Source organism: Paramacrobiotus metropolitanus, unplaced genomic scaffold (genome assembly GCF_019649055.1).
Source record: "Paramacrobiotus metropolitanus isolate TYO unplaced genomic scaffold, Prichtersi_v1.0 Parri_scaffold0000015, whole genome shotgun sequence".
Classification (NCBI taxonomy): domain Eukaryota; kingdom Metazoa; phylum Tardigrada; class Eutardigrada; order Parachela; family Macrobiotidae; genus Paramacrobiotus; species Paramacrobiotus metropolitanus.
Genome location: NW_026570235.1, coordinates 64,339 through 88,802, shown reverse-complemented (window position 1 = coordinate 88,802; position 24,464 = coordinate 64,339). Strand labels below are relative to the sequence as shown.

The window sequence follows — 24,464 nt, the reverse complement described above, 5'->3', positions numbered from 1 at the left end:
CGTTAGTTATGAGCATTCAATAACTGCATATATACAGAGCGATGCCCTTGGCTCGTCATTACAAAGCGGTGGCCCCAAATGAGTTAATATATTCTGTGTGGTATGCTTGGTCGTCACACAAAAAGAACAACAGGAAGCGCTGCCGGAAGTCAGTCTGCTACACAATCGCCCGGGATGAACATGTCGTTCACTCAACACAATATTGATCATTCGCCATCCTGACATTAGCATCCACAAAGGCAACAACAAGTGGCCTTATATCCTCTGCGCCTGTCGTGTAAATAGACAGCGTGCAGACAGGAATATCGTTGCCGTACTCGAGGATATGAATGTGTATGTGTTTTAACCCAAAATAATCGATACCTCCCATGTTCCTCATAAATGTTAGCATATAGACACTCTGCATTAACAATCAGTCTGGATAATATCACCCGATGCGGGTACACACAAAGTGCACTTTCTCCTCACCGACTTCATTCCGTCGAATGCTTTATCGCGTTTTCCTTTATTATCCTGCACGAAACTCGATGCGCTTGTTTACGAGCATCCTGCATGTCCTGCAGCCGGTCAAATGCAGGAGTACAATTTCTCCACCGTTAACCAATCATTCGATACCGCTTTCACATTATGGGCCACCGCGACATTCGTCGTTAGTTTCATCGGAAGCTTTTTCTCTTGCTTAGTATTCTTATCCATTGTTTGTCAGCCGAAACTCCGTACCGGCAGCGGTGCGTTGATTGGACACGTGTTAATTTTACGCTTCCTAACATGTGCCATACATTTCCCCCTTTTTTGTGTTCAAGCTTGTCTTGCCCATGCCGGCGTGTATTTAACCGTGGACTGTGATGCGTTCGCCGTGGCTTTTATCGGTTTTCTGCATGTAGAGCACTGGACGGACTGTTTTCTGTCCATTAACCGCTTAATCGCCATTCTGTATCCGCATCGTTACGCCGTGTGGCGGTCGAAGAATGTCGTCGGCAGTATGATCGTCGTTGCCTGGATTTTGGGCTTGTGCTCGACGGTGCCGTTTTTTTACGGATTTGGACTGGAATTTCGCATTGCCAATCTAGGCAGCTGTGAACCGCATGTCACAGACACAGGACAGGCTTTGATTCTGCTGATTCTCGGAGCCTTTTTACCGGTGGGGATTCGTGGTATTTTGCACACGGTGATCTGCGTCCGCACCACTACCTGTGCGCGCTCCCAGTGGGAACCGGTACAGGCGGATCATAATAATCACAGTATGACGCGGACGGCCAAGCGCAGTGTTGTCGTGGCGCGGATGCTGTTTGCCTCGTTCATTTGGTATGCATTATGCCTATTACCGATTCCGGTGGTGTTGACCGGCTTTCAGCACGTCTTTGACGAGAATATCATCGTGCGATTCTGGCTGCATTTCCTCATATTATGCGGGAATGCCGCAGATCCGGTAAACAATCTGGTTGGACGCATTAACGGATAAGCGTTTAATTTTTACTGATTTGCAGATAATCTTCCTGTTGATGAATGGTGACTACCGCACCGGAGTGACGCGAACAATTTCGACAGCGTTTTCCTAGATGTGGAGCATTTACTATGCATTTTGTGGTTTTATACAAGCTGACTAACGCTTATGTAGAGTATCGCAAAATTTTGGATGTATAAGCACATTTCGATGATCGTTATACTCCGTCCTTTTGTGAGAGCTCTGTTTGATTTTACTGCGATACTTTTAAAGCTCGTGATGTACATGGTTGACAGTGGTTTCTATATCTGTACAGTAACTCGTACCGTAGTCATCATAGACTATTCATGTTAACAACGGCAGATCCCATGGGCTACACTCGCGTCAATACTTAATAATGCTCGCAAGTGTACTTACTTAGCAGAATGTTTTAGATCATTGAGTACTTACACACAATTAAAAAGAATCACACGTACGTTTTGTTTGAAGAGGCAACGCTGGATATTTCATTGATACTCGTTAGTGTACTGTACACGTTATAAACTTATAGGCCATGATAGCAGTTTGCAGTCATGGATACAAACCGTCATCTTGCTGTTAGCTAAAACGTCATCCGTTGACTCGGTCGTTCAGACTTCAGATCACGCTGACCGCATCCGCAGTCCCTAATGAACTAAGGCAAGATAGTTCTCTATATTGCATTAGTTCAGTTCAGTAAAGGTGCAGCCTTCTCTTTACCAAAAATCATTTTAAGGTACGAATGTTGTTTTAGTAATCATTGATATCGCAGAAACTACTAAGGCCAGCAATCGCAAAGAGCGCTAAAGTTTCTTCAGATAAATTGTGCACCAATCGCAGCAGGAGAAGCGGCTGACAGAAGGAAGCTAACAAAACGTATTTTTTCGTGAATGTGAAGGCTGTTTGAAAAATCTGGAACAGTTGACCAATCACCAAACCATTGCGAATGCCTTGTGACCTTTTCTACATGTAATCCATCCGGAGTGAGAATTTTCTTGATAAATCACAAAATGTGTCTGCACTTGCGAGAAAGGCTTTAAAAATCTGATGTAAGATGCTTCAGACGAGCTTAATGTGGGCTACTGCCTCTAGAAGTATCTCACAAAACCTTAATACTGACCTTTATAATTTCTTTGACCAACACAGTTGAACAGTATTAGCTGAAATAAAATCTGAGCGGCAGCAGCAGAAAAATGCTATTAAACAGTTCAAAACCTCAATACCGGAAGAATTAAAATCGGTAATTACATACATCGCAAGGTCGTGCTCTAAAAATTGCTGCAGCAGTTCTGGTATTTCGATCCTTATTAAATCGGGACATTCTTGAATTCTCCGCCGCGAACTGACCGCTTCCACAGATCCGATCCATTATCACTGAGTTTACCCCGTTTTCAGAACATTAACGTATAATGGTAGAGAAGCCACACAATACAATTCGTACCCTGCAGACACCGGCATTGGCAAATGCAGACATAGTAGCACAAAGGTCCGCGTAGATATCGCAGTACAAGCAAGATTGTGGCACATAATAATGTAAGGCAATGTAGAAAATGTAGGCGGTGTAGTTAACATGGTTTGTTTTGTGAACTTTGCGATGCCACGAAGATTATAGCGGATGACTTCTGTTTGAATAAAACTTGGATAAAAAAGTAACGGAGCATTGCTAATTCTTGGTATCAGACCCCAGAAGTCTGAGGAAAGCCATGAACGATAACACACAAAAATCAAAACTTACTCGCATTTCGAAGACTGTTTTGTTCCTGCTTTTGTTATCATCATGTAGAGCTGCTTTAAAGTACAAATTTTGAATTGTTTTTGGGTAACTGGGTACCATTAAGTTTAACTATAAGTTAACTATTGCAACATTTCCCAATTTCCAAAGCAAAACCCCATCCGAATTCTCTTTATTGTTGGCTTACCAAATACAAAAATAAAATTTAAAACGTTATACACGATACATAGTCTCGTGCAAACTGCCAAACACATAAAACGACTGTTTTATGGGTTTAGTCTCATTGAACATTGAATTTCCGATCAGTTCTTGCAAAAAAAACAAGCATACAGTTTAAATTTGACGCTCCCGAAAAAGAAAACCGCCAACTACATCTTTCATCAACTAAAACTCGGTGTACCGAGCGAAAACTAAAAGGAAACGAAATTTCAAGCATAATACGAAAAGCTGAAAAACGGCGGCAAAGGCCACAAATTTCACTGGAATATGTCGACCAGGCAGAAAAAAATAAGAAACGTTAGGGAACTGTAGAATGCTCCGTTAATTCCAGATGGGCTCCTTCCTTCGATTCCACATTGCATTCTTCTTTGGAATCCAGATGGGTTCCTTCCTTTGATGCCAGATAGGTTTTGACCTGAATTACAGGTAACCAGCATGAGAACACAAGACTCAGTTGCTGATACTACCCAGTAGGCAATGTCTTTCTACCGATACGATGTGCAGATAAATGTACGGACTCTAATCGTTCCAGTACACTCGCACGCAGTGAGTAGAACTGTAGAAGTATACTTGCTACATTCTACTGTATATAGATATTGTATTCCAAAAGTATCCACAATAACGAATAGTGACCATGTCATAAGACAGCTGTCCAACTGACTTGTGAGAAAGAAGAAAGAATCTTACCTTGCGCATGTAGGCTTCTTCCCCATCCGTTAGCACGAGAGCCGTATTCAAGAGATACTGGCGCAGAGATTTGCCTTGCGCTACAAATGTGACAAAAGTGACAAGTCACAGACAGAAGGTTTACTAGTACAGTTTTGCCAATTCGAAAGAACACCATGAGCTACGCGTACACGTTTTATCCGCTCTCATGCATACAATAACCTGGTTGCGCGGGCACTTACCAGCAAGCCCCATGAATAGCTGATGTTTGTCCATGAGGTGCCCTCGTAGGCCATGCGTATCATGCACGCTGACATGCAGTGAAACCGTATCCATGCGGTCCAAAATGGTAGTCTGCTGGGCTAACAACTCGGCAATCCGCTTCAACCATTCTGCCTGCTCCTCCATACCATCACTAAATTCTGTTTGAAAACATACAATATTCAAGATAGCAAAACAGGCGTACACGGAACTGGAAAAAACACGCTACAGTCATTACACTGTACAGATAATCTTCGCTCGGTCCATACCTGCTTCAGCCTGCTTACGCGTGGCCGCGAAGTGTTCGCGCAAAGCTTCGTCCGACATCGCCAACAGTTTCTTCAGGTAATCATCCACTTTCACGTCGGATTTGTAATAATCGATAATACGGGGCTTGAGATCGCTGAGGGATACCTGCAAAGCTCTGAGCTTGGCGGAGATATCGTTCAGCTGTCCTATAAAAGCGTAGATGGTTGAGCTTAAAGCCTTAATCACACGGCAACAGGTTGTTTGGGGCTAATTTCCAAGTCACGAGCAGTTACTGTATCAGCTATACGTAAACATGACATGAGACTCTAACGCTTCTAGAAAACATTCAAATACCTCTCGCTTGGCTAATAGATATATCCAGCGCTTTCTCGAGACCTTTCAGTTCAGTGCGCAGACGACGAAGCTCAGCCTCGCGTGATGGGGGATTGCGATGCGACATCTCTGTGTAGGCTCGTCGAAACGAACGATAGTGCTGGAAAACAAAAGATAGCCGCGTGAAAAGTGGAAACGAAAGCGGTTTTTGTAAAGCTCGCCAGATAAGAGAACCCACTGCAGCAAAATCTGGGAAATTCGCAACAGTGTATTCTGTGGAATGCTAATGATCGCGTTATTCGGTCAGGCTTGGAATGTATTACATCATGCACCAGTGACGATCCTACAAAACTTCAACGATCTTATTAACCATAAGTACTCGTACTGTACATACATAGCATGAGCCATGACGTCATTTTGTCCGCGTACAGCCCGCCATGATTTTGTCGTCGAAACTAGTAGTGAGTATTGTGCTATGCACATCCGCCATCTTTTAATAAATTTATTTCGCAAGTAAAGCAGGCATTTACGTCAATTTAATTTTTATACCCTGCTTCGCCTTCCAACTCATCGATAGTTTAACACTTTGTGCTCATATAATAAAATTATTATCAGTGAAAGCAACAAATTTTTGTCACAAAAAAATTGCTTCTGCAACCGGCATAACAAAATTCGGTTGGTTGTGCTACTGTACCAGCAGTAGCCATCTGTAGTTGTACATGCATGATCTTGTTATACTTTAACGTTCCATGGGTGTGCTGTGTTTGAATCCCTCTTATAGGGTAGTAATGCCGACCACAAGATACCGCATGCATTTTACCGCAATCTCATGGTCAGAATTTGTTTTTAATGAGAGCTTGCACGATTCTTGGCTTGCTAGACTCGCTTGCCTTGTTTTCTTACTGGGAAACTTTTACGATGATTTTTCGTTTCCTTTTTAACCGCTTCGGGAATAACGAGTATCCCAACCGTCGTCGCAAGTGTATTTGTTAACGTTAAGCGGCTTCCGGTTTGCAGTGTTGTGCCTTTCACATGTTATAATCTTCTCACTAACTAATAACTAACTGTGACAATCAGCTGTAAACTGTCTTTAAAACCCCGGTACGAGTACTTAGTAGAACATAGCATAATAGCATTGTACAAAGTCAGAAAATTTATAATTTTATACCCTTCTTAACCAAAAGTAAAACCACTGTAGTAGCATCTGCAAAATTAAGTACTTAACGCTGATATCAACGGTGTAATATGTAATAACATGAAGTTGTATTACCCAAGCGGAGGAAATAAGGCTACGTTCATCTAAAGTGCGTTATTAAACTAACAGAATCTTACTTCTTAGCAACATAATTATCATATTATGTGGCAGGACCGCAGGAGGCCGTGAACAGTGATGCTAGTGTAGCACTGCTACACTGCCACTCATAGCGTACGTAATACTTTTTGTTCAGATTCACGTTTATTATTATAAGTACAGTAGTCAGTAAGTATTTTTCAGCAAAAGCTCAACCATTATCCTGCGTTATTGCACATAGTCTTGACATTGCAACAAACACTTCCGGCGGCTCCCAGCAGACGGTGTACGTCAAAGAAACTACTGCTTTTGGTGTGCCGGGCGTTATGTCGTATCGCAAATCCGTAAATGCTGACTGGTCGTACCGGAGTCGTTCTACAAATTTGCTGTCAAAACAAAAACAGTGCAAAACATCAACATGCACAAAGAGTTCCAGTAACACTCTCGAACGACCACTTTTGACTGGTTGTGACCGTTGTCGCAATAAGGCTGCCATACTGGTATGAATTCTGAAAATCCTGACTAATCAACTAGCGCTGTATGCCAGTTCAAGCTTCTTTAAGGTTCCGTCGGTGCACTAAGCCAGCTTCCTAATACTTATTATCTATTACGATACAAGTAGAGCTCGTAATACCTGTACACCGTGACTACAGGTATTACGAGTAACCGATACACCGAAAAACTAACACTGTTGTGTTCAATGTAACAGAATTGCGAAGATTGTCAACGAGCATTCTGTGCGGTATGTTTCGGAAATGCTCATCTGGACCCAAAGAAAGGCAAACACAAAGTGCATAATATTTATTCCGAATCGGGACTTGAAAGCGTGAGAGATCCGTAATTAAAATTTGCTGCCGAATATTGCCTTCGATCGAATTTCTTAATTTTCTTTGTACTACAAATCAGCGCCATTGTATTGCATTTATAATTACAGACACGACCACGTCGACCAGCGCAATCAAATAGCGCATGTACAGAGGAGAAGCGAAGCGAAAGGGTGCCGAAGTTAAAGGTCAAGGTTTGCATACGCTATCGCAGCTAATGCAGTTAGATGCACATTTATGCTGTTGTGTACATCAACGCAGTGTTAATGACATCCGGATGCTACAAAAAGAGGAGCAACCTAAATAAGTGATGCTGCTTGTTAGTGTAATTTCACAGTCGGATGGCGTTGCAGGAGACCGGCGACGAGGAGGCGTTGCAACGGTCACGTGTGACATTCTGGAAAAATCCGTTTGGGGAAGCCGGCAGTGCGGCAGCGGCATGTCAATCAGGTGCGGGACTACACAGGGTGATAGTTCAGTGAGAGTAAATTAGGCATGTGTTTGCGAGTGTTGATTCAAGCATTTAATAAAATATTCAACCACTGTGTGGGTTACGAAAACAATTCGCTGAAAAAGCTGTGATGAGGGAGAGCGGCACAATTCCTAGACGGAAATTGCTAACCGAATGCAATTCGACACAACAGGAAAAAACAAAATATCCGAGAGCGGTGAACCAACAAAAATATACACCGGTTCACTGCGTGGTCAATTGAATGTCGATAATACCCGAACATACTGACGCACAAATGCAGCGACTGCTTGAGTGCTACACACAGAATCCTGTACAAAGCGACATATTGTTAAAAAAGCTATTAACTGATAATACAATAACTGCAAAAATTGCAACAGTGCTTGAAATTTTTTTAATTGCGCAGTAATTAAACATTTATTTATTTGTGTGTCTTATAGTGCATAAATAATCAATAGATACAACAAACAAAGTTTCGCTTGGAGCAAAGTCGAGACTCAAGACAATAATCACAATCTGAAAAATCAAAAAGGTAAAAAGCCAGTTAATTATGCGTTAAACTGCAGAAGTCATCAACTGCTTCGTAGCGACAGGCATTTCACGCTCACGCACAAAAAGTGAAGTGAATGTGCAAAATTCACCAAAATCAATAAATTATTTTATTATGATCCATGTGACACTCGGTGACCGCCTCCGATAAATGCAGCAAACGATCTTGCGCTTGCTCATTGTTGATGACATGCATTAATCATGAATGTAATTTCCTTCAATGCAAGTTCTGCAACTGGCGAACTACAAAATACAGTAATATTACAGCTTTTATGACTATCCCGTAAACGGTAAAATAAATCAACATCTGATCCTTTTATTATTGTGCCGAAATTTAGCGATTAGTTCAGGAAATACTGCTCAAAATGCAGCCTATAGCTATGAACAGTTAATTATTATTACTAAGAATTCGATATTTTGTAGCAAAATGTAAAAGTTTATTATGTGAGTACGAAACCTTCTTTTACCAAGTATAATGCTTGTACTTTAATTTTTAATATTTACTTATTTATTATTCTTCAAATTTGTGGTACTTTAAGTTTAAGTTTGTGCTCAGCTTTTTAGATAACCGCTGTTTAGATTTTACAATTATTTAAGCAGGTTTCTATAAACATTTTATTATCTTATTACGTAATCGGTTGCGCATCGAACAGGCTTTAATCATACTCGTATCCATACAGTCTGCACACTCGAGCTCGGATCCCCGGAAAATTAATATCCTGGGATCAAGTGACCTATGGGTTGCAGTGTTACATTAACGCTACTTGTTAAAAGTGCGTAGACGACAGAGGCTCATGGTGCGACTTTTTCTCTGCATATTACCCGCATCCGCAAGGATTCCTTACAGGATAATACATAGTGGATATATTTATCCACTCTTCTCGAAAAACAGACCGGAAGGCACAACGGTGCGAAGCCGTGTATATTGCGGTCACCCTGTATATAACAAATACAACTTGTGTAGCGAGTTCTGGATAAGTGACATCAAGTAGCAATTTATGTCAACGCCAGGAATACGATCATGTGCTGCGTCGATTAGCCGTGTGGGTGGCAGATCGCGAAGGGGGAATTGTTGGACGCTGTGGGAATAAGGGCGCCATATATCAGCACCCTTGATAGACGGTAATCACATGGGCCGTTGAATAAAGACGCGCGCTGGTCAGGTGATATGACGGGTTTCTACTAGGCCGGATATGTTATATTGAGAGCATGTGTTAATTGCGCTGGCGATAGCTGGGAGAGGTCATCGTGCCGGTAAAATGTCACTGAAGCGAATTTTAATTATTCAGCACGGCATGATATTTCAGTTTTCCAAACAATTCAATTAACCACTCGTACTGCCGGAAATGGTAACTTTTGACGAAAGATCATGCAGAGATCCGAATGTCCTAATATTATACCGCTGTCTTATATGCAGCTACAGAAAGATTATTATTTACTGTACTTTACATAGATGGCGGTAGAAAGACAAATTTTGAGCATGGAAGTGCTCGAAACGTATCGGTAGATTTAAACGTATACGAGTATAATAAACAGGTCACAGAAGTAAATACTTTGTATGTCGCTTTACCTCCACTCCAGTTGCCCTTTAATTTGATTCCCTTTATGTAAGGTCATGGTTAGTGGCAGCACAAAAAATTCAGCAGACACTCACAATACGCGTAATCGGAGGTTTATTTTTGCAGTTAGTACGTTTTTCCACAAATTGCAAGCCTTCGTTTATAACGGTATTTCATATTTTGTTTGAATAAATGTAGTCTGATTTTTTTCTCATGTTGACGTCCCTTAAAAACCGTCAGTGAATACTGTGTGCATGCTTTATTTTCATGTGTTGCTAATAATTAAGTTAGTTTCCAATCCAAGAAAAGCGGTTTTCTTATAGTTTACGCGTTATATGGGCTCTAGCTTTTACTTCGCACTACGCAAAAGCCGAAAAAATATGAGTGTCCGTACTAAAACACGATGGCATATATATATCATGACCGCAAAAGCTCCACCAGCAACTCCAAGAAAATCAATGCTCAGTTTTTGGAAGCGCTATATATAAACGGATAATCCAATAATTCATCGTATCAGTGAATGCGATGAACCTTCCTGAGTCATTATTATAAGGGATATCGTATATCATTGTTCCCTGGTCATCCTCGACGGCTATATGACAACATATGAATAGCATCGTATTTCCATGACGTCACGTATTCTTTTGATGTTTGGTGGTGAAAGAAGAGAATCCCCTTTATTGTCACAAGGCCCGATATCGTTTCCCGGGTTGAATCAACATACAAACATATATATAATATGTACACAGTGCACGGTAGTGCGTATATATGTATTGAAGTATACACTGTACACTGTGCAGTCACTGTGCGTGCGTGTATATGTTTGGCTTCCGGTGTCTCGCTTCCGTTGCGCCATATACTGCCTATGATTATTTGTTCGTTAACCATAGCTGACGACTGACAAATTTAGTGTTCTTTTCTTGTGTTTTTCTCCATCTGCTAGACGCTGCCGCGCATCAGTCTGCGAAATTCCGGTGTGAACTGCTGGATACGTCAGTATCGTCAGTAGTGGAAGAATCCTGTACGCAAACGGAATTTATCCAGAAACCGGCAGCAACGTTTCCTTTGACTAATGGTAAGGATGTTGCTTAAGTTAATTAATTACAGTAATATACCATCACGTCATGGCGTTCTAGTTATTTATTTCAGAAAATTTCTTGATACTTTTTGTTTGACGTTTTGAGCTGGCAAAGCCGATTTTCCTTTTTTTTGTTCTTACCGAAATGTTAATGCTAAACGTTCTTAATGCTAAACGCTTCGAACATGCTGTTTTGGCGCTGTACTTGCGTAATTCATACATTGTAAAATGTATTCGGTGTGCTCAGTTGCGAAAATCTTTGTGATATAATTTATAAATTTAACAAGCTTAAAATGTAAAGCGTTTTCTTACTGATGTATTTACGTAATATGAATTCTTCCGCATGTCGATCGTTAATTATACGCATTAAATATAGATATATGTGATCCTACAAAATGCGACCCAGAATGCATATGTAGTAATTTGTTTACAAAAAGTTTGAAAAGTTTTCGATTTGAGAAATGATATGATTTGGATGTACGGCAGTAAACAGCAGAAATACACCAAAGCTAAGTTTTCTTTGTTTTTCGCAGGTAATTTAATTAAGCAGGAAGACCGCTGTAGACTGCGGTATGACATCAACGGTGATTTAAGTGGGCTTGAAAGGACCAACATACGCTTATCGGAATACGTTGCTTCGGTGTGCCGGTCGGAACCTGTTCAAGTTGATGTTCGCTTTGAGTGCCCTCACACCGAGCCCGACAATTTACGGTCGGGAACCATTAGCCCAGTAGAACTGGAGCCGAAGGGAAAAGATATTGAAAAGACAGGTGAGGATAAATTTTTTTTCGGCGCGTAAAACAGCCGAGTGCGCTATATCAGGCGCATATATAAATGTACTGTAATTACTGTATAACTGACCTGTTTTTTGTAAGTATCTAATTAAATTCAACCAACACTTTGACCACAAAGTAGAGAAAAGCTGACACATTGCTCTATAGTAAAGCAATACACAGCAGCAATTTTTCCTTAACTGATACAGACAAATTAAATGCGTAACGAAGTATATAATATCGGTTCACAAGACACGGATTTATTATAAGGGTAGATACGTTAAGAGCAAAACAAAATCGATGGAACGTTTTGGTGATCATTAAATCAATATTGACCGCTGGGGATCTATGACTTCCTGCGGAAAGTGGCTCAATTTTTTGTCCAGCAGATCCTTAAGGGTGTACTCCCAAGACAGTAAGAAACACTTTCAATGCCATCGACAGCTGTTGGTTAATGATTTCCTTACCCTTACAAAGACAAAAACAAGAAAGGTATTATTGGATTTCTATATATATCAGCACTGTTTTCACCAAGCAAAGGTCAACCTGATTATTTGTAATCGGAGCTCTTATGCCACAAACTATCCGGCATTCTTTGTTATACATTCACAATAACGGTGCTCGAAAACAAGGTCACTTCTATACATATACGGTATATATTGTACAATAAATATTTATATGAAGCTGGACTTGATTAGGTGATAAAAATTTAGCAAAAAGCACATGCCACCATAGCTATAGCCAAATATCCGTAACTAAGGTAAAACAACAGCTGCTGTTAAATACATAATAACTTCTTTTAATGGATACTGAGTTTATTAGGTATTTATGCAAACAAGCATCCTCCTCCAGGGTATTTAATATGCAGCTCTCAAAATCCAATAGAAAATTTGTCGCAGTTTACACGAGACAGTTCTTTTTATCGCTGCCGGTCCTGGGTCTTGACAGCATAGCTTTGCTGTATGTACATACCGCTACAGCTTAAAGTATACGTTTTAATTACCATTTTTAAAAGACATAAATTTTTAATTCAAATTGGTAATACGAGTATGAATTCCCCAGTGATAGCTACTTGAACAAGTACACTCTATCCCAGGTGCAATACTTTACACAGTCTGTACAATATAAAATTTGCTTGTGCATAATTCTGTCCATTAAAAAAGGTTTTGAAACTTTACTGAATGGATATGCCAGTTATCATATAATTTAGGGCTCAGACGACTGTATATTTTTGTAAGTAAGCATGCACATGCACGTGATCGCAGTAGTATACTTTTAAAATTGCATGTTTATGAAATTTTCCCATTGAAAGAACTGAAAAATGGGTGGATTGCGTGCGCGTCGGATCAGGGACAGATGCAATTTCACTGAAACGCCTCTCCCCTAATTCGCAACTATCCGCGTAATAATCCATTATTCCCATACAGTTTTTCCGGGCATCATCTGTATAAGCGGGATTATGACATGGGCTATATTGCGTACAGACTACTCCATAATACGGCAAGATCTGTCTTTATCTTGTATACAGTATAACAAACCACTGGCACACCACAGCCTTGATAATCCAGCTGCGCGTCAGCCGGAAATGCTTATCATCCCGCCTGGGTGTTACAAAATTTCCGACAAATAATTAGCCATTGCGTAAGATTACGAGAAGTGTTGTGCGCGCATTGAAAAACCTCACCTGCATTTATTTATTTACGTCTTACCAGGTTTACATTTCATATCACATGTAAACGGTATATATGAAAACTAATGGATTACCTAGCGCGTGACAGTGAATTGCGAGAAGTGCGACAAACGGAAAATTAATTAAAATATCTTATCGAAATCGTCTTATTTCGCAAATTCAAATTTTTCCATACGCTTTATAATTAATTAATTTTGAGCATGACCGGCAAGAATGTTAATGTCGTAAAGCAGGAAGTTTTGTGGCGCAATTTCAGTAAAAAAATGTCGAAAAAATCTTTTTAGTTCGCCAGTTGTGAAATACTATTACGAGTAGTGTTAATTGTAATTCCACCAGATCGTATGACGGTGAATTTACTGTTTTGATGACAAATGCGAAAGACAATCTTTCAAAGCACCATAATGCCGAAAACCCCAGAGCATGATTTATGCCAACAATATAATCTTACCAATCGAACAGCGAACCACTTCAACGGAAATTTGTCAACGAGTAACTTAGCGGCTGTAAACACACAGGAAGCAGCTATTTTCCTTTATAGGCACTAGCCAACATTTTTAGCGACTATTGTTCTGTATAAACGCGTAAAAATCTTGTTTGCGACGGCATTTCCGATGCAGTAAGTATGTTATAACGTGGCTTCCAGCGAGACTTGCTGTACAATATTAATGACAAAAGTAAGATATTATGTAGAGATTGTACATAGACAGAAGATGAACATATCCACATCGCACCGGTGCCAGTTACAGGTGCACTGCAGATGCGCACCTTCGTGAACCCAATCGATTCAACCTGTACTAAAATGCAATTAAATGCGATGAGCACATCGGATAATAACAGAGCGCTGAAATGACATAACACAGTGACCACCAATGCCTTTTAAGACGCTTGTAGGAGATCATATTTTAAGAAAATAATTGTGACCATCGTGAGCTATACTTAGATGTTGTTATAGACACTTGTAAACAAAGCCTGTGAACCATATGTTTAACGCACCCAATCAAGTGATGCCGGCCAATGTGACATCAGCATGGTACTTCTTGTTATATAAATTGTGGATATTAACAGTTACGCTGATTAGATGGGAAAAAACCTTCCTTTCTAAAGTTCATAACGTAGTAATTATGGAATTTATAAACATATCGTGAGAGGTTTTAATAAGAGGCCATTTTTATTTCCTTAGTACATAGTACAAAATGTGTAAATAGGTACAGAGACCAAAGTTCAGTGCGGCCACGAATACTACTCGTATCTTCATTTCGAAAAGCAAAAAAGTTGCATTGCACCTGTGCACGTTCACTAGAGTAGATAATTTTCACCTTTGTTTGATGTTTTTTAAGTGACCTTCAAAGTGTAAGTAATTTTCAAAAATGTAATTTAAACTCTCTCATTTTATTACAGCGGAGGTGCACCGGCGCAACATATCCCGTCTGCTGAAATTTGCCGGCCTCAAAGCAGCAGGAACGTTCGACGAGAAATCGCGCTCGAAATCCTTATCCCCGATCAACGCTCTACCTGGGCCCATCCTATCGAAATCCAGTGTACGTTAAGAAAGTGAACCGCCTGATGAATGTGCACAACACTACAAGTGCATGCTTTTCATTTTAATGCGCGGGCTGTTGCGTCGTGCCCAGCGCTTAAGGCTATTAATACAGGAGAAGTGCACCTATTGGACGCGATTGCCCCAACTGCTCTCCATTCTTCCCTGATGTCATAAGCGGGCTCGTTAATGATGTATTAACCTCCCAGTAAAATCTATTACTCTTAATCATCCCCAACAAAGTGCCCGCGAGTAAAAATAGCCTCTGAATGTCGATATTAATAGAGTGTTTTCCGGCTAAAAGTAGCAACCAGGATGAGTTAATAATTCCTGGCTGTGCCTTTCTGGATGAACAAGTCATCGATCAGCTCCACGTCAATGCCTATCAATAATTGCACAATCAGAATAGCTTGGTCGTTACTGGCAGGTGATGTGCGCATGCGAGTATTCTGAACAGTACAGCGACCGACGTACGCGGTTAAAGCGGTTTGGATCACTGATTGGTCGTTATTAACAGGTGCTTACGGTGTACGAGTGCCCGAACTGAACGGTAGACAAAAGCGTACGTGAACCCGGTTCGTACGTGTAGAACGGACTGCGGTGGTGCGCGAACTTAGTAGGGCGTGTACAGGTCCGCGCTCAGCCACCAATAAGCATCTCAATGAGGTCAAGGTGTACGAGATAATGGAACAGCAATCGATCTGTATGCACAGCTAGTCATCATAAAAGTCTAACAAATCGACAGATCCACCTGTCGTTGTTCCACATGCCTCATTGCGCTTCCCATGCAAATGATGTGCAGCTGAAAACTCACAATCTATCCATAATATTTTTCATTTACGTTTTTCTCTCTCTGCGATAACAGTACGAATCTGACCATTGGTTGTACAGGATAATAAACACTTAACGGCCACTACACCACGCGTCGCATCTCCCGGTACATCCCGAACACTGCACACCGGCAACGCATCCAGGTGAGCAAGTAGTAGAAAAAATTTCCTTAGTAGTGCGGTAGACTTCTCGTTCTATGACCAAAGCGGGGGTCAAAGTAAACAGTGCATAATATATTTGTCCACATCGGCAAGTTTGCGGCTTTTGTTGTTGAGGTTGAATAATAAACTCCTTATCTGTCAAATTTTCATGTAGGGTATGCATGTGGGCCTATTGAATATCTCGGTTGGGTCTGGGGATATCCATTGATTTATTACAATTCTCTTATCGTTTTCCAATTAAACACACCTGGTAAACATTTGGTATGCGGAGAATATTTACCTTGTTACCGGTAATATACGGAGAGTTTATCGCTTTTGCGATATTGAATTAGTGCTGCGCCTGCTGGCATGCATGACCGTATTAATTTTACCAGCAGACGCTAAAGTGTAAATTAATGTTAATAATAATTTTATAAAATAGAATCGAAATTTCAGAACTAATGAGTATTGTTTAGTTATATCAGCTCATGTTAAATATTTATAAGCTAGATCCAGTCTAAAATTAATAACGTATAAAATCTTGTCACATGGTCATCTTATTGCGGCTTCCTTCGGATGATCCCGGACTAACTAGCCGACGCTTATATAATCTTTAATTCCGTCTAAACGCCAGGTGTCCATCGCAGTATTCATTATTCAGTCTGAGGTAGGTCACGTTTTGATTCGGCAATCACCTGCCGAAGACTATCATGGTACATCTTGTGATGTCGCGTTTTAAAAATGGTAATCTGGGATATGCCTGTGCTGTTCCGGGTGCATTTGCACGCTGTACAGAAATCTCCCGCAAAATTAGGGAACACCCAGATAGGAAGCGGTGCGTGCGCCGGCACGGCTCGTTTTCCGCTGATTTCCAGGCCCGCGCGGGCTTAATACTAATTACACCGCCCGGCTGCCGTGCCACGTCCGCGACCGGCGCACGCCATCGTTCGCTTGTTTCTACTGGTGCGTTATTAATTAGTCTGAGATTTGTCCTGTCGCACCGACTGGCGAAGAGCAAGAGAATGAGATCGTGACGATTCCTGCAAATTGGAACAATACCGGAAAACATGCTCATTAAGCTCTATTTCAGGATAGATTGCGTTGACGTCAGACACTGCATTTGGCAGGAAAAACGGGGTGCAAACGGTAGCAAGTATTTGCTTTTTCCGGTGGTTTGATAACTAACGATATGCATTCAGCTAAGTAATTTAATTTGCTTCGTTTATGCAGACATGCGTGTGCTGTAACCTTTCCGTACGTTAATTAAAATGGCCTTTACTTTTAACACGACCATATAATGAAAACTCAAACTTTAAATTAATGGTGAATATTTTTAGATATAACAATCATGTTAAACGGTTCGGAAGATAACTGCATGCAGCACGAAATGCCGTACTACATAGTATTAGTCTTCTAAGTACTGTAATACGAAGGAACTATTGTGCAATTTCTAACAATTTTTGCGAATCGCTCTGAGGTTGCCTGTTAGCGTGAATTTATAGCCGCGGCATTGGCCTGGGAAAAGAACACTGCTAATGCATTAATTTGCGGATGAAAAGTTTTGAATGGAAGTTGAATACAGCGCCGTATAATGATAGACTTCCGGTGGCACAACTGATTGTACATGACTGACAGGCGGTGCGAGTGAGCGAACGGCGGCGGCGTATGGATACGATTCGATAGCCGTAGTTACAATGCACAGAGTGCACCGGCAGGCACTGAAATATGAACTAATAGAGAACGGTAGAAACGGTTATTTTTACCCAGCGGCAAATGTTTTGATTTATTTTTCTGTCAGGCTACGGTGGTGAAAAAATCCAACCTATTACCGGTAAATCTAGTATACACTAATATTTTTAAAAGAAAAACGTCTACAGTGAATAATTGGCGCATTATTAGACGTGCCGGATGTAGTCGGCAGTTTTTGAGCGATGCCACGCCGTACATTTAGCGCTGTGTTTGGTAGCATTTGTCGTAGCTGCCGTCGTAGAGTGCCGTGACTTTTACTGATACTATTTGGAAAATATTGAATCACCGCGGTGAAGAATCAGAGATTTCTGGTCTATTCTCCCGTTGTAAATAGAAGAGCTAAAGAGATTAAGAGTCCCACCATGAGCGGCGCGGAGACTAAATTGCCTCTCGAGCGGTGGTGATCATACGTTTTCTTCCCAAGCATCATAGAAGACGGTCGGCCATTATTCGCCGAGCAAATAGAGGCGTTAAAGTAAGCCGATATATCAGCAGAGCGCTGGCATCTCTACTCGTACGGCATATACGTTATATTGTACAATACATAATACAACATTCATATATGCCAATCTGTGTTCTATTAGGCCAGCGGAAAGTATGCAAATCCATCGACCACTCGGCGTATCACTGGCGACAAGAATGCTGGATATTGATCATTTACCGCGCATCTGCATCACCAGCACATCCAACGTGGATAGTCTGTATAATCCGCGCCGTACACCGAGCCCGGCCGTTTCCGCGCCATCCTCCAAACCGGCACTGCACATTTACCCGCGCTCCCGCTCCCCGTCGCCCCTGCGCGCCCCTCCCAGTAGCGGCGCCTGTGCCGTGGAACATTCCCGTGTGGCGCCGCCGTCGGCCATCATGGCCGTGCTGTCCCGCAATGAACCCATGAAGAAATCCCCGAGTCTATCCTTAACCGGATATTCGCTGCGCCCGACGGAAGTCCCGACGGGCAGCCGGCTGCGCTCGGCCTCCTTCGGGCGCGAAGTGACCACCGGCGTCCCGCATAAATCCCCGTCGCCGGTGCGCTCCCGGGTCGGCTCCACCGCGTCGGTCAAGAAGACCCTGCCGGTGCCGTATGCCGCGCCGGCCACGCGCCGCAAATCCCCGGTGATCGGCGGCAACCGGCTGAGCATCAGTCCGGCATCGCGGCGGCCATCGTTGACCCCGTCCACCGGGTCGGCGGTGTCGGAGTCCGAGCCGCGCGATCATAATTCCCGGTATGAGCGGAATCTAAAGAAGTTCTACTCGTGGTGTCAGCACTGTAAACGGATACTCCGCGCCCAGCAACAGGATCCGGTCAAAGGTGCGTAATATGCGTGTTACTAAGGGATAGACGTTGTATTGTACAGCCAAAGGTTATCCGTGGGCAGACAGCACAAAGACGGTTGTCATGGTTATTCAGTTCCCCGGTGGTTTACGTAATTTGCGCAGGAAAAAAAGCAATTATAGGGTGTATTATTACAAGTAATGGATTGGTTATTTCGGTGTGAGATGCCAAATTGTGAGCGATTACTTCCTGTCTGACCTCCATGCATGCAGCACGGCCAACGAGCTAGATCGATTTGAGCGCATTGAAAACTCCATAAAACTAGCTGCGTTGGTTTGAAGCATAAAGTAACATAAAAATAATAAATATTTGCTTAGATTCTGGATGACATAATAAAATAATATTTGATCTTCTACTAGCATGCTAAAAATATAAGAAAATAACGATACGATTCATACCGTACGAAAATTTAAATGCATTTGGTAAAAAAATGCAATTACGTAACAAGTCAAGGTTTGTTTGGATTACCACGAATGATATTAGTAGGTAATCTTATCCGCTAAAATTTATTTATTTAGTTGCGTATTTGATCTGTGCAACGTAGCGCTACGGCGTTGTAAGAGCGATAATTCTTTGTGATATACACAGTTGCACAGCATATAATCCAGTAGGCATCGTCAGAGGAAGTTGTTAACCTTTTCATGGCGTATTTATAACGTCGCGTACGTAGCGGCAACGGTAAAACGGTACGCATTTGTTGAATTGTTGAACTTTCACTCTTAGTAATCCCTTCTCCGGCGCGTATATATCTCCCGTTTAGTTGGCTTAAGTTTCCAATCTTGCCGTACTTAATATCTTCCGTAGAGCGTAGATGAAAAGTAAATTTGGTGGCGTGTTACGTCAGCAGTATGTAATTAAGTGCCGTGTTTACACACTGGTTAAGACTGTAAATGACGTCCAATATGACCAATAAACAGGGCGACACTGTACAAACTCTCCACTGTAGTGAAAGCCGGCAAATGTCATCTGCGCCGGCTGTGCGCGCACTGATTGCCGTTTGCGATTATTAGCATTAGCAAACACAAGAGGGTCCAATGTTTTTTGCGCGTAGCGTGATGGCGGCTTATGAAATCGTCGTACAATACTAATAAAAATTACCACAGTACAAATCACGTATACGGCGGTGTTGTGTATTGCGGCTGCAAAGTGATCGCTTGTCAGTTGTCAGTGCAAAACCGGCAATCGCGCACACAGCACATGGCTTTTTATTGATTAATATACATCTGTGACTTTCTTTAAACCGCAATCGCAGTGTGAAACTTGGAACTTTTGGCAGACGATTATTAAGTATTTTCTTCCATCTGGATCATGTTATCGCGTTGTAACCATATTTTCTGGCACAAGCCGGTAATTCTGTATTGAAGCGAGGACTACTTTATTTTCGAGGGCAATTAGCACCGTTTTTAATGAGCTGCTAATTTCGCAAGACGCCCCGCAAATGTGCCGCGCCAGCGTCGGGGATATTTTTAGCTGCGAATTATTTCTGTTGACATTATTAGTTCCGACACGCTCATGCTGGCGGAGTTTTCGCTGGTCGCCTGGCTGCAGAAGCGCGGTAGGTTGAAAAGTTTATCGGGACATCGAAAGTTTCAAACAATTTTGTTACTACTTGAACTATGCTTTCTAACGCTCGCTGAACACGCGCACAGTTAGCCAAACCGATTTATCTTGAAATCTTGTAAAAATTATTTGATAATGTAGCACATCGTGTAATGTTTTGTATACGCGTAATTGTATACTACACCATCGAACAGGGAACTGAGTAATCTCCGCCCCGTAGTGGCTGATACAGATCGATGATTTGCTCGCATGTTTAAGCACGCATTACACGTATCGGGTTTTTCTGTGTCCCATACAGGCCTGTTAGGCGGAAGCGGTGCAGGCTCCAAACGCATTAGTAACAGCAGCGCTGCACGTCGATTAACCACCGCTACTCCTTCCGTCGCAGCGCACACTAACACAACAACAACACCCGCTACCGCATCCTCCTCCACCGTGATTAAAAAAGAGAAGAAATCCTCCACCTCCGGACTATTCTCCTTCGACTCCTCCGACCTCCCGCTCAAGGCCACCACCATGGGGTTACTGCATCCGCACTGTTGTAATAATAATACTGCGGCGCCGGAGAAGAACAGCGATGTCCGGCCGAAATCGGCCACGGTGCCGACATCGGGCAGCGCCCAGCCGATTCCCATTGAGAAGCCGAAATTTCAGTCGCTGTTTAATTTCGATGACGCGCTGAGTCTGACGCCGGACCAGGTGGACACCACGTGGATGTATGATCCGCTGGATAGTGATGATGATTTCTGCTACACCCTGGACGTGGAGACCATGTCGGTGTGCAGTGATACTTCCATTGTGGCGTCGGCCATTACCTGTGATACGAAACTCAAGTGAGTACAAGTGCCGGCTCGTGATGCCACTTGAAAAATAGTTTGTAAATAAATCAATCGTCATATATATTTCTAAAGTCTGGCGACCATAAAACGTGTAGCAGTGCACTGTAATAAACCATTAAACAATACATTAATACTAAGCCATTATAATAATAATAAAAATTTATATACTTTATAAAATTAGCAAAAAATAAACAAAAATATGACAAAAAACTTGAAAAAAGTAGTGCCGCATATTTTGTTACGGGATTACTTTGTTTATGCAGTGCGAAAAAGCTCTGTGTAAAATTAAGCCGCTTTCGCTTTTGAATTTGATGTAGTGACTGGAATAATTTAATTCTTCTATTTGCGGTTATATAAAGAGGGTTGGCTACAACATTAGTGTCGATAAAAGAAAACTAAAATCGTCACCGGAAGAGAAAGCCCCTAATGATTCTTTATCACGAAATGTTTATGTTGGATTTTTCTTTGTATGGGCAAACGACACAATGCGTTCATTGGTAAGAAATCATGTGAAGAGGCGCATATATATTTTCACTGATGGCACAATAGGCGGCCATAAATTTCCTCCACATTCCCGGGCTGTAATGGGTGCTTTTTTCCCTCCATTCAGTCCCAAGTGTTATTTTAAAATGCACCGCACGCAAAAGACAGGCCAGTTGCACGGGTGGACGACATCGGCGGGGGAAAAATGTTTGTACAGCATTCTTGATGGTGTACTTATCTAACACTCGGTACGGCAACAGTGTGAGTAGACCATATATCACGCGGGGCCACAATATAATGTAAATGCCCTATTTTGTGCGCTCCGGTCCGATGTGCAGATCCATCTCATGCATATTAAATAATTCGCCAATGCAATATTTATTCTCACCGGCCGTTTTCTTTACAAAAGCGCACACACACGTATAATTCCATTATTATTCAAACTGTATGTAGCTGGTGTTGCAGCGTCTTCAGGGACTGTTATTCTCAATGCATATGTATGCCATGCATAAAAACATGACATGGATTATTAATTCATGATGAGCAGTACAGTGGAAATTGAATGGTGGCCCCCGTGTCAATAGATTATTGTTCGGGTGTCTTGAGGAATACATATGCATGGTCCATCGATAGTCGATGGAACAAACAAATCTCGGAAATGTCATTGCCTAGAATCGTCCCACGTTTTCGCCGATCTGCTTTTGAATAAAATTTTTCTTAATGATTAATATTTGCCTACAGTGAAATTTTATGGATATTTGCGGTACTTAGAAATCGAAACTTTAATTGCAATAATATTTCCAACAATATATAAAAGCCGTTATTAAATTTATGCACTGATTCGGGCTATAACAGTTTTCAAAGTTTTATTGCTGTAGCGTGACATATATCAGGAAATCATTATAACTCGTATAATTTATGGCTTTGTTCCGCTGATTGTCTTGGAAAGGTTTACATCTGTTTTATGTTATTATGGTGAAATGGACGATTATATTACACGCCTTAAAAGTTCGATCTATGCAGCTGTTGACAACTAACACTAATTAATTTATTAACAAAAAAACTAAGCGGTTTGAGATAGATTATATTTGCTACGTCTGGATTACAGTTTTACGATTACGGCACTTCCGGTGTACATCTGTAGATCTATCAGTTTTTTTAACATGTTCCGCTCCTGTCTGAAAACAGTAATATATTTAATCTGAAATTGAAGTTTAATGACTTTTAACAAGGTATTAGCGTGTTTACAAGTTAAGCGCACAATTCCCTTTGTGGTACACAATTTGAAGTGGGCGTTGCCGCATGGGTGCACATTATACTCCACTGCCTGCGATCTTATCAAAGCCCATCCAAAGTTTTAATGGAAACCTGGAAAGCGACTTGAAAAGCGAGCTTCCCTGGGATATTTCTGGGGATCAGCCTGTACAATATCGTCAGATGGATTTTTTTTCTCCCTCGATTACGGTTTCAAGGTCAGGGAACATATTAGCCGGGGTACAGCAGTGAGACGGCGGGACCAGCTAACCGCAAATGGCTGGATCAGCCCGAAATAATTGTACGCTACAAAGAGATCCCTTCCGCATATACCGACATCCCGCTATCACGTCCAACTTACATCTTCTGCTGCCCAAGGGCATCCCGCAGTGTTACTCGGACGCGTTGCGGGAAGCACTCGTTTTCCGACTGCAGTAGAAGTCATTACACGACGCTGTACAAGTGCCTACTTTGCAAGAATGATTTTCTCGGCATCCAGTTTCTTGGGATTAATGTATTTCCATAAAACTTTCATTTGCGGCCTCCAGAATTCGTACTCATAACAAGCATTACCATAAAAGCATAATTAATTAAATAAAATTAGAATTCTGACTTGGAAATATTTTGCATAAATAAACGATAATATTTTACACCGTATACATCGATATCCGTTGAACAAAACGATACAAATTTTTATAGTTACTGAATAAGATTTTAAAAGATGCGTTATCGTTTTTTGAGAAATTGTGCTTTGTAACTAATAAGTATGATGTAATGGTTTTGTTTCTCTTGTAAGTAATTAATTACTATAAGCCTTATCTACCAGTTACACACTGGGGAGCCTGAGTTACTGTTTTTGCGAAATTAAGCACATTGTCCCCACCTCAATTTTGATTTGATTCATATACTATAATGGTCATTGTTATTACTCATGCGTTCCAATAGCACAACCCTCGTTTGTCAACAAACCGGCGTAGTCGCATTACTCCTTACTCGGTACGCTCAAACAATCAGCGCTGACTACATGTTTTTATGGTCGTAGACGAGTGATATCATGTGGTTACGATGGGCGATCATAAGCATGGCCACATGATTTCACGTCACTTTACTCGGGCTATTTTTCATGTACTGTATACAGTAATATATAGATATAAACCGGCTTCCGTAATAAATTATTGTTGTTTGTTGGCTGCAGGGACGATGATGAGGAATTCAGCAAAGCACCGCTAAGGAAATCCTACAGCAGCAATAAGTGAATATGAATGGGAATGTTTTCCACACTCTCTCGTGAATGTCTCTCTCTCCTCCACGTAATCTGAGCACTACCGGCATTAACACAGTGTTGTTTGGGAGATGTGCGGTTGTGTAATTGGCACAGATGACTGTTGTTTTCCTTCACAACCGATTCGCGGCCTTTGAGATTAGCTTCTTTTTCTGACACTTGACCCCAAAGTTCCTTTGTATAGAAATTCGATTTTTCAATATTGAACGCGTTGTGTTCGGCATTATGAGCTCGGCATTATGAAATGCAAATGTGTTGATAATAATTTATTGTACATGTTAAATGTTTCCGTGTTTAATCG

The 24,464-nt window shown here is 41.5% G+C and overlaps 3 protein-coding genes across 3 annotated transcripts; 2 read left to right on the top strand and 1 right to left on the bottom strand.

The window, feature by feature from the left end:
• Positions 1-446: 446 nt before the first annotated feature.
• LOC129585063 (short-wave-sensitive opsin 1-like) lies at positions 447-1,758 on the top strand. The gene is made up of 2 exons (XM_055477580.1): positions 447-1,429; positions 1,488-1,758. The coding sequence occupies exons 1-2, from the start codon at positions 572-574 to the stop codon at positions 1,557-1,559; spliced, it is 930 nt and encodes a 309-aa protein (XP_055333555.1). The 5' UTR covers positions 447-571; the 3' UTR covers positions 1,560-1,758.
• Positions 1,759-3,444: 1,686 nt separating this feature from the next.
• On the bottom strand, positions 3,445-5,229 carry LOC129585070 (uncharacterized). The gene is made up of 5 exons (XM_055477586.1): positions 4,944-5,229; positions 4,610-4,795; positions 4,322-4,501; positions 4,101-4,180; positions 3,445-3,828 (listed from the first exon to the last, which is right to left on the bottom strand). The coding sequence occupies exons 1-5, from the start codon at positions 5,047-5,049 to the stop codon at positions 3,712-3,714; spliced, it is 669 nt and encodes a 222-aa protein (XP_055333561.1). The 5' UTR covers positions 5,050-5,229; the 3' UTR covers positions 3,445-3,711.
• A 1,164-nt stretch (positions 5,230-6,393) lies between these two features.
• LOC129584953 (uncharacterized) lies at positions 6,394-24,464 on the top strand. Its single transcript, XM_055477399.1, has 11 exons — positions 6,394-6,713; positions 6,923-7,039; positions 7,148-7,225; positions 7,391-7,487; positions 10,558-10,689; positions 11,226-11,462; positions 14,554-14,693; positions 15,584-15,666; positions 17,997-18,721; positions 20,604-21,138; positions 24,077-24,464. The coding sequence occupies exons 1-11, from the start codon at positions 6,540-6,542 to the stop codon at positions 24,135-24,137; spliced, it is 2,379 nt and encodes a 792-aa protein (XP_055333374.1). The 5' UTR covers positions 6,394-6,539; the 3' UTR covers positions 24,138-24,464.

Bases quoted from the DNA above. Each gene is read 5' to 3' on its own strand.
- LOC129585063 (XM_055477580.1), top strand. From the start codon at position 572: ATGCAGGAGTACAATTTCTCCACCGTTAACCAATCATTCGATACCGCT. The intron at 1,430-1,487 runs GTAAACAATCTG...ACTGATTTGCAG, and splicing joins GCGGGAATGCCGCAGATCCG to ATAATCTTCCTGTTGATGAA.
- LOC129585070 (XM_055477586.1), bottom strand. From the start codon at position 5,049: ATGTCGCATCGCAATCCCCCATCACGCGAGGCTGAGCTTCGTCGTCTG. The intron at 4,502-4,609 runs GTATGGACCGAG...GTTTTCAAACAG, and splicing joins GCGTAAGCAGGCTGAAGCAG to AATTTAGTGATGGTATGGAG. The intron at 4,181-4,321 runs GTAAGTGCCCGC...TCACATTTGTAG, and splicing joins GCTATTCATGGGGCTTGCTG to CGCAAGGCAAATCTCTGCGC.
- LOC129584953 (XM_055477399.1), top strand. From the start codon at position 6,540: ATGTCGTATCGCAAATCCGTAAATGCTGACTGGTCGTACCGGAGTCGT. The intron at 7,226-7,390 runs GTCAAGGTTTGC...ATGGCGTTGCAG, and splicing joins AAAGGGTGCCGAAGTTAAAG to GAGACCGGCGACGAGGAGGC. The intron at 18,722-20,603 runs GTGCGTAATATG...TGTCCCATACAG, and splicing joins GCAACAGGATCCGGTCAAAG to GCCTGTTAGGCGGAAGCGGT.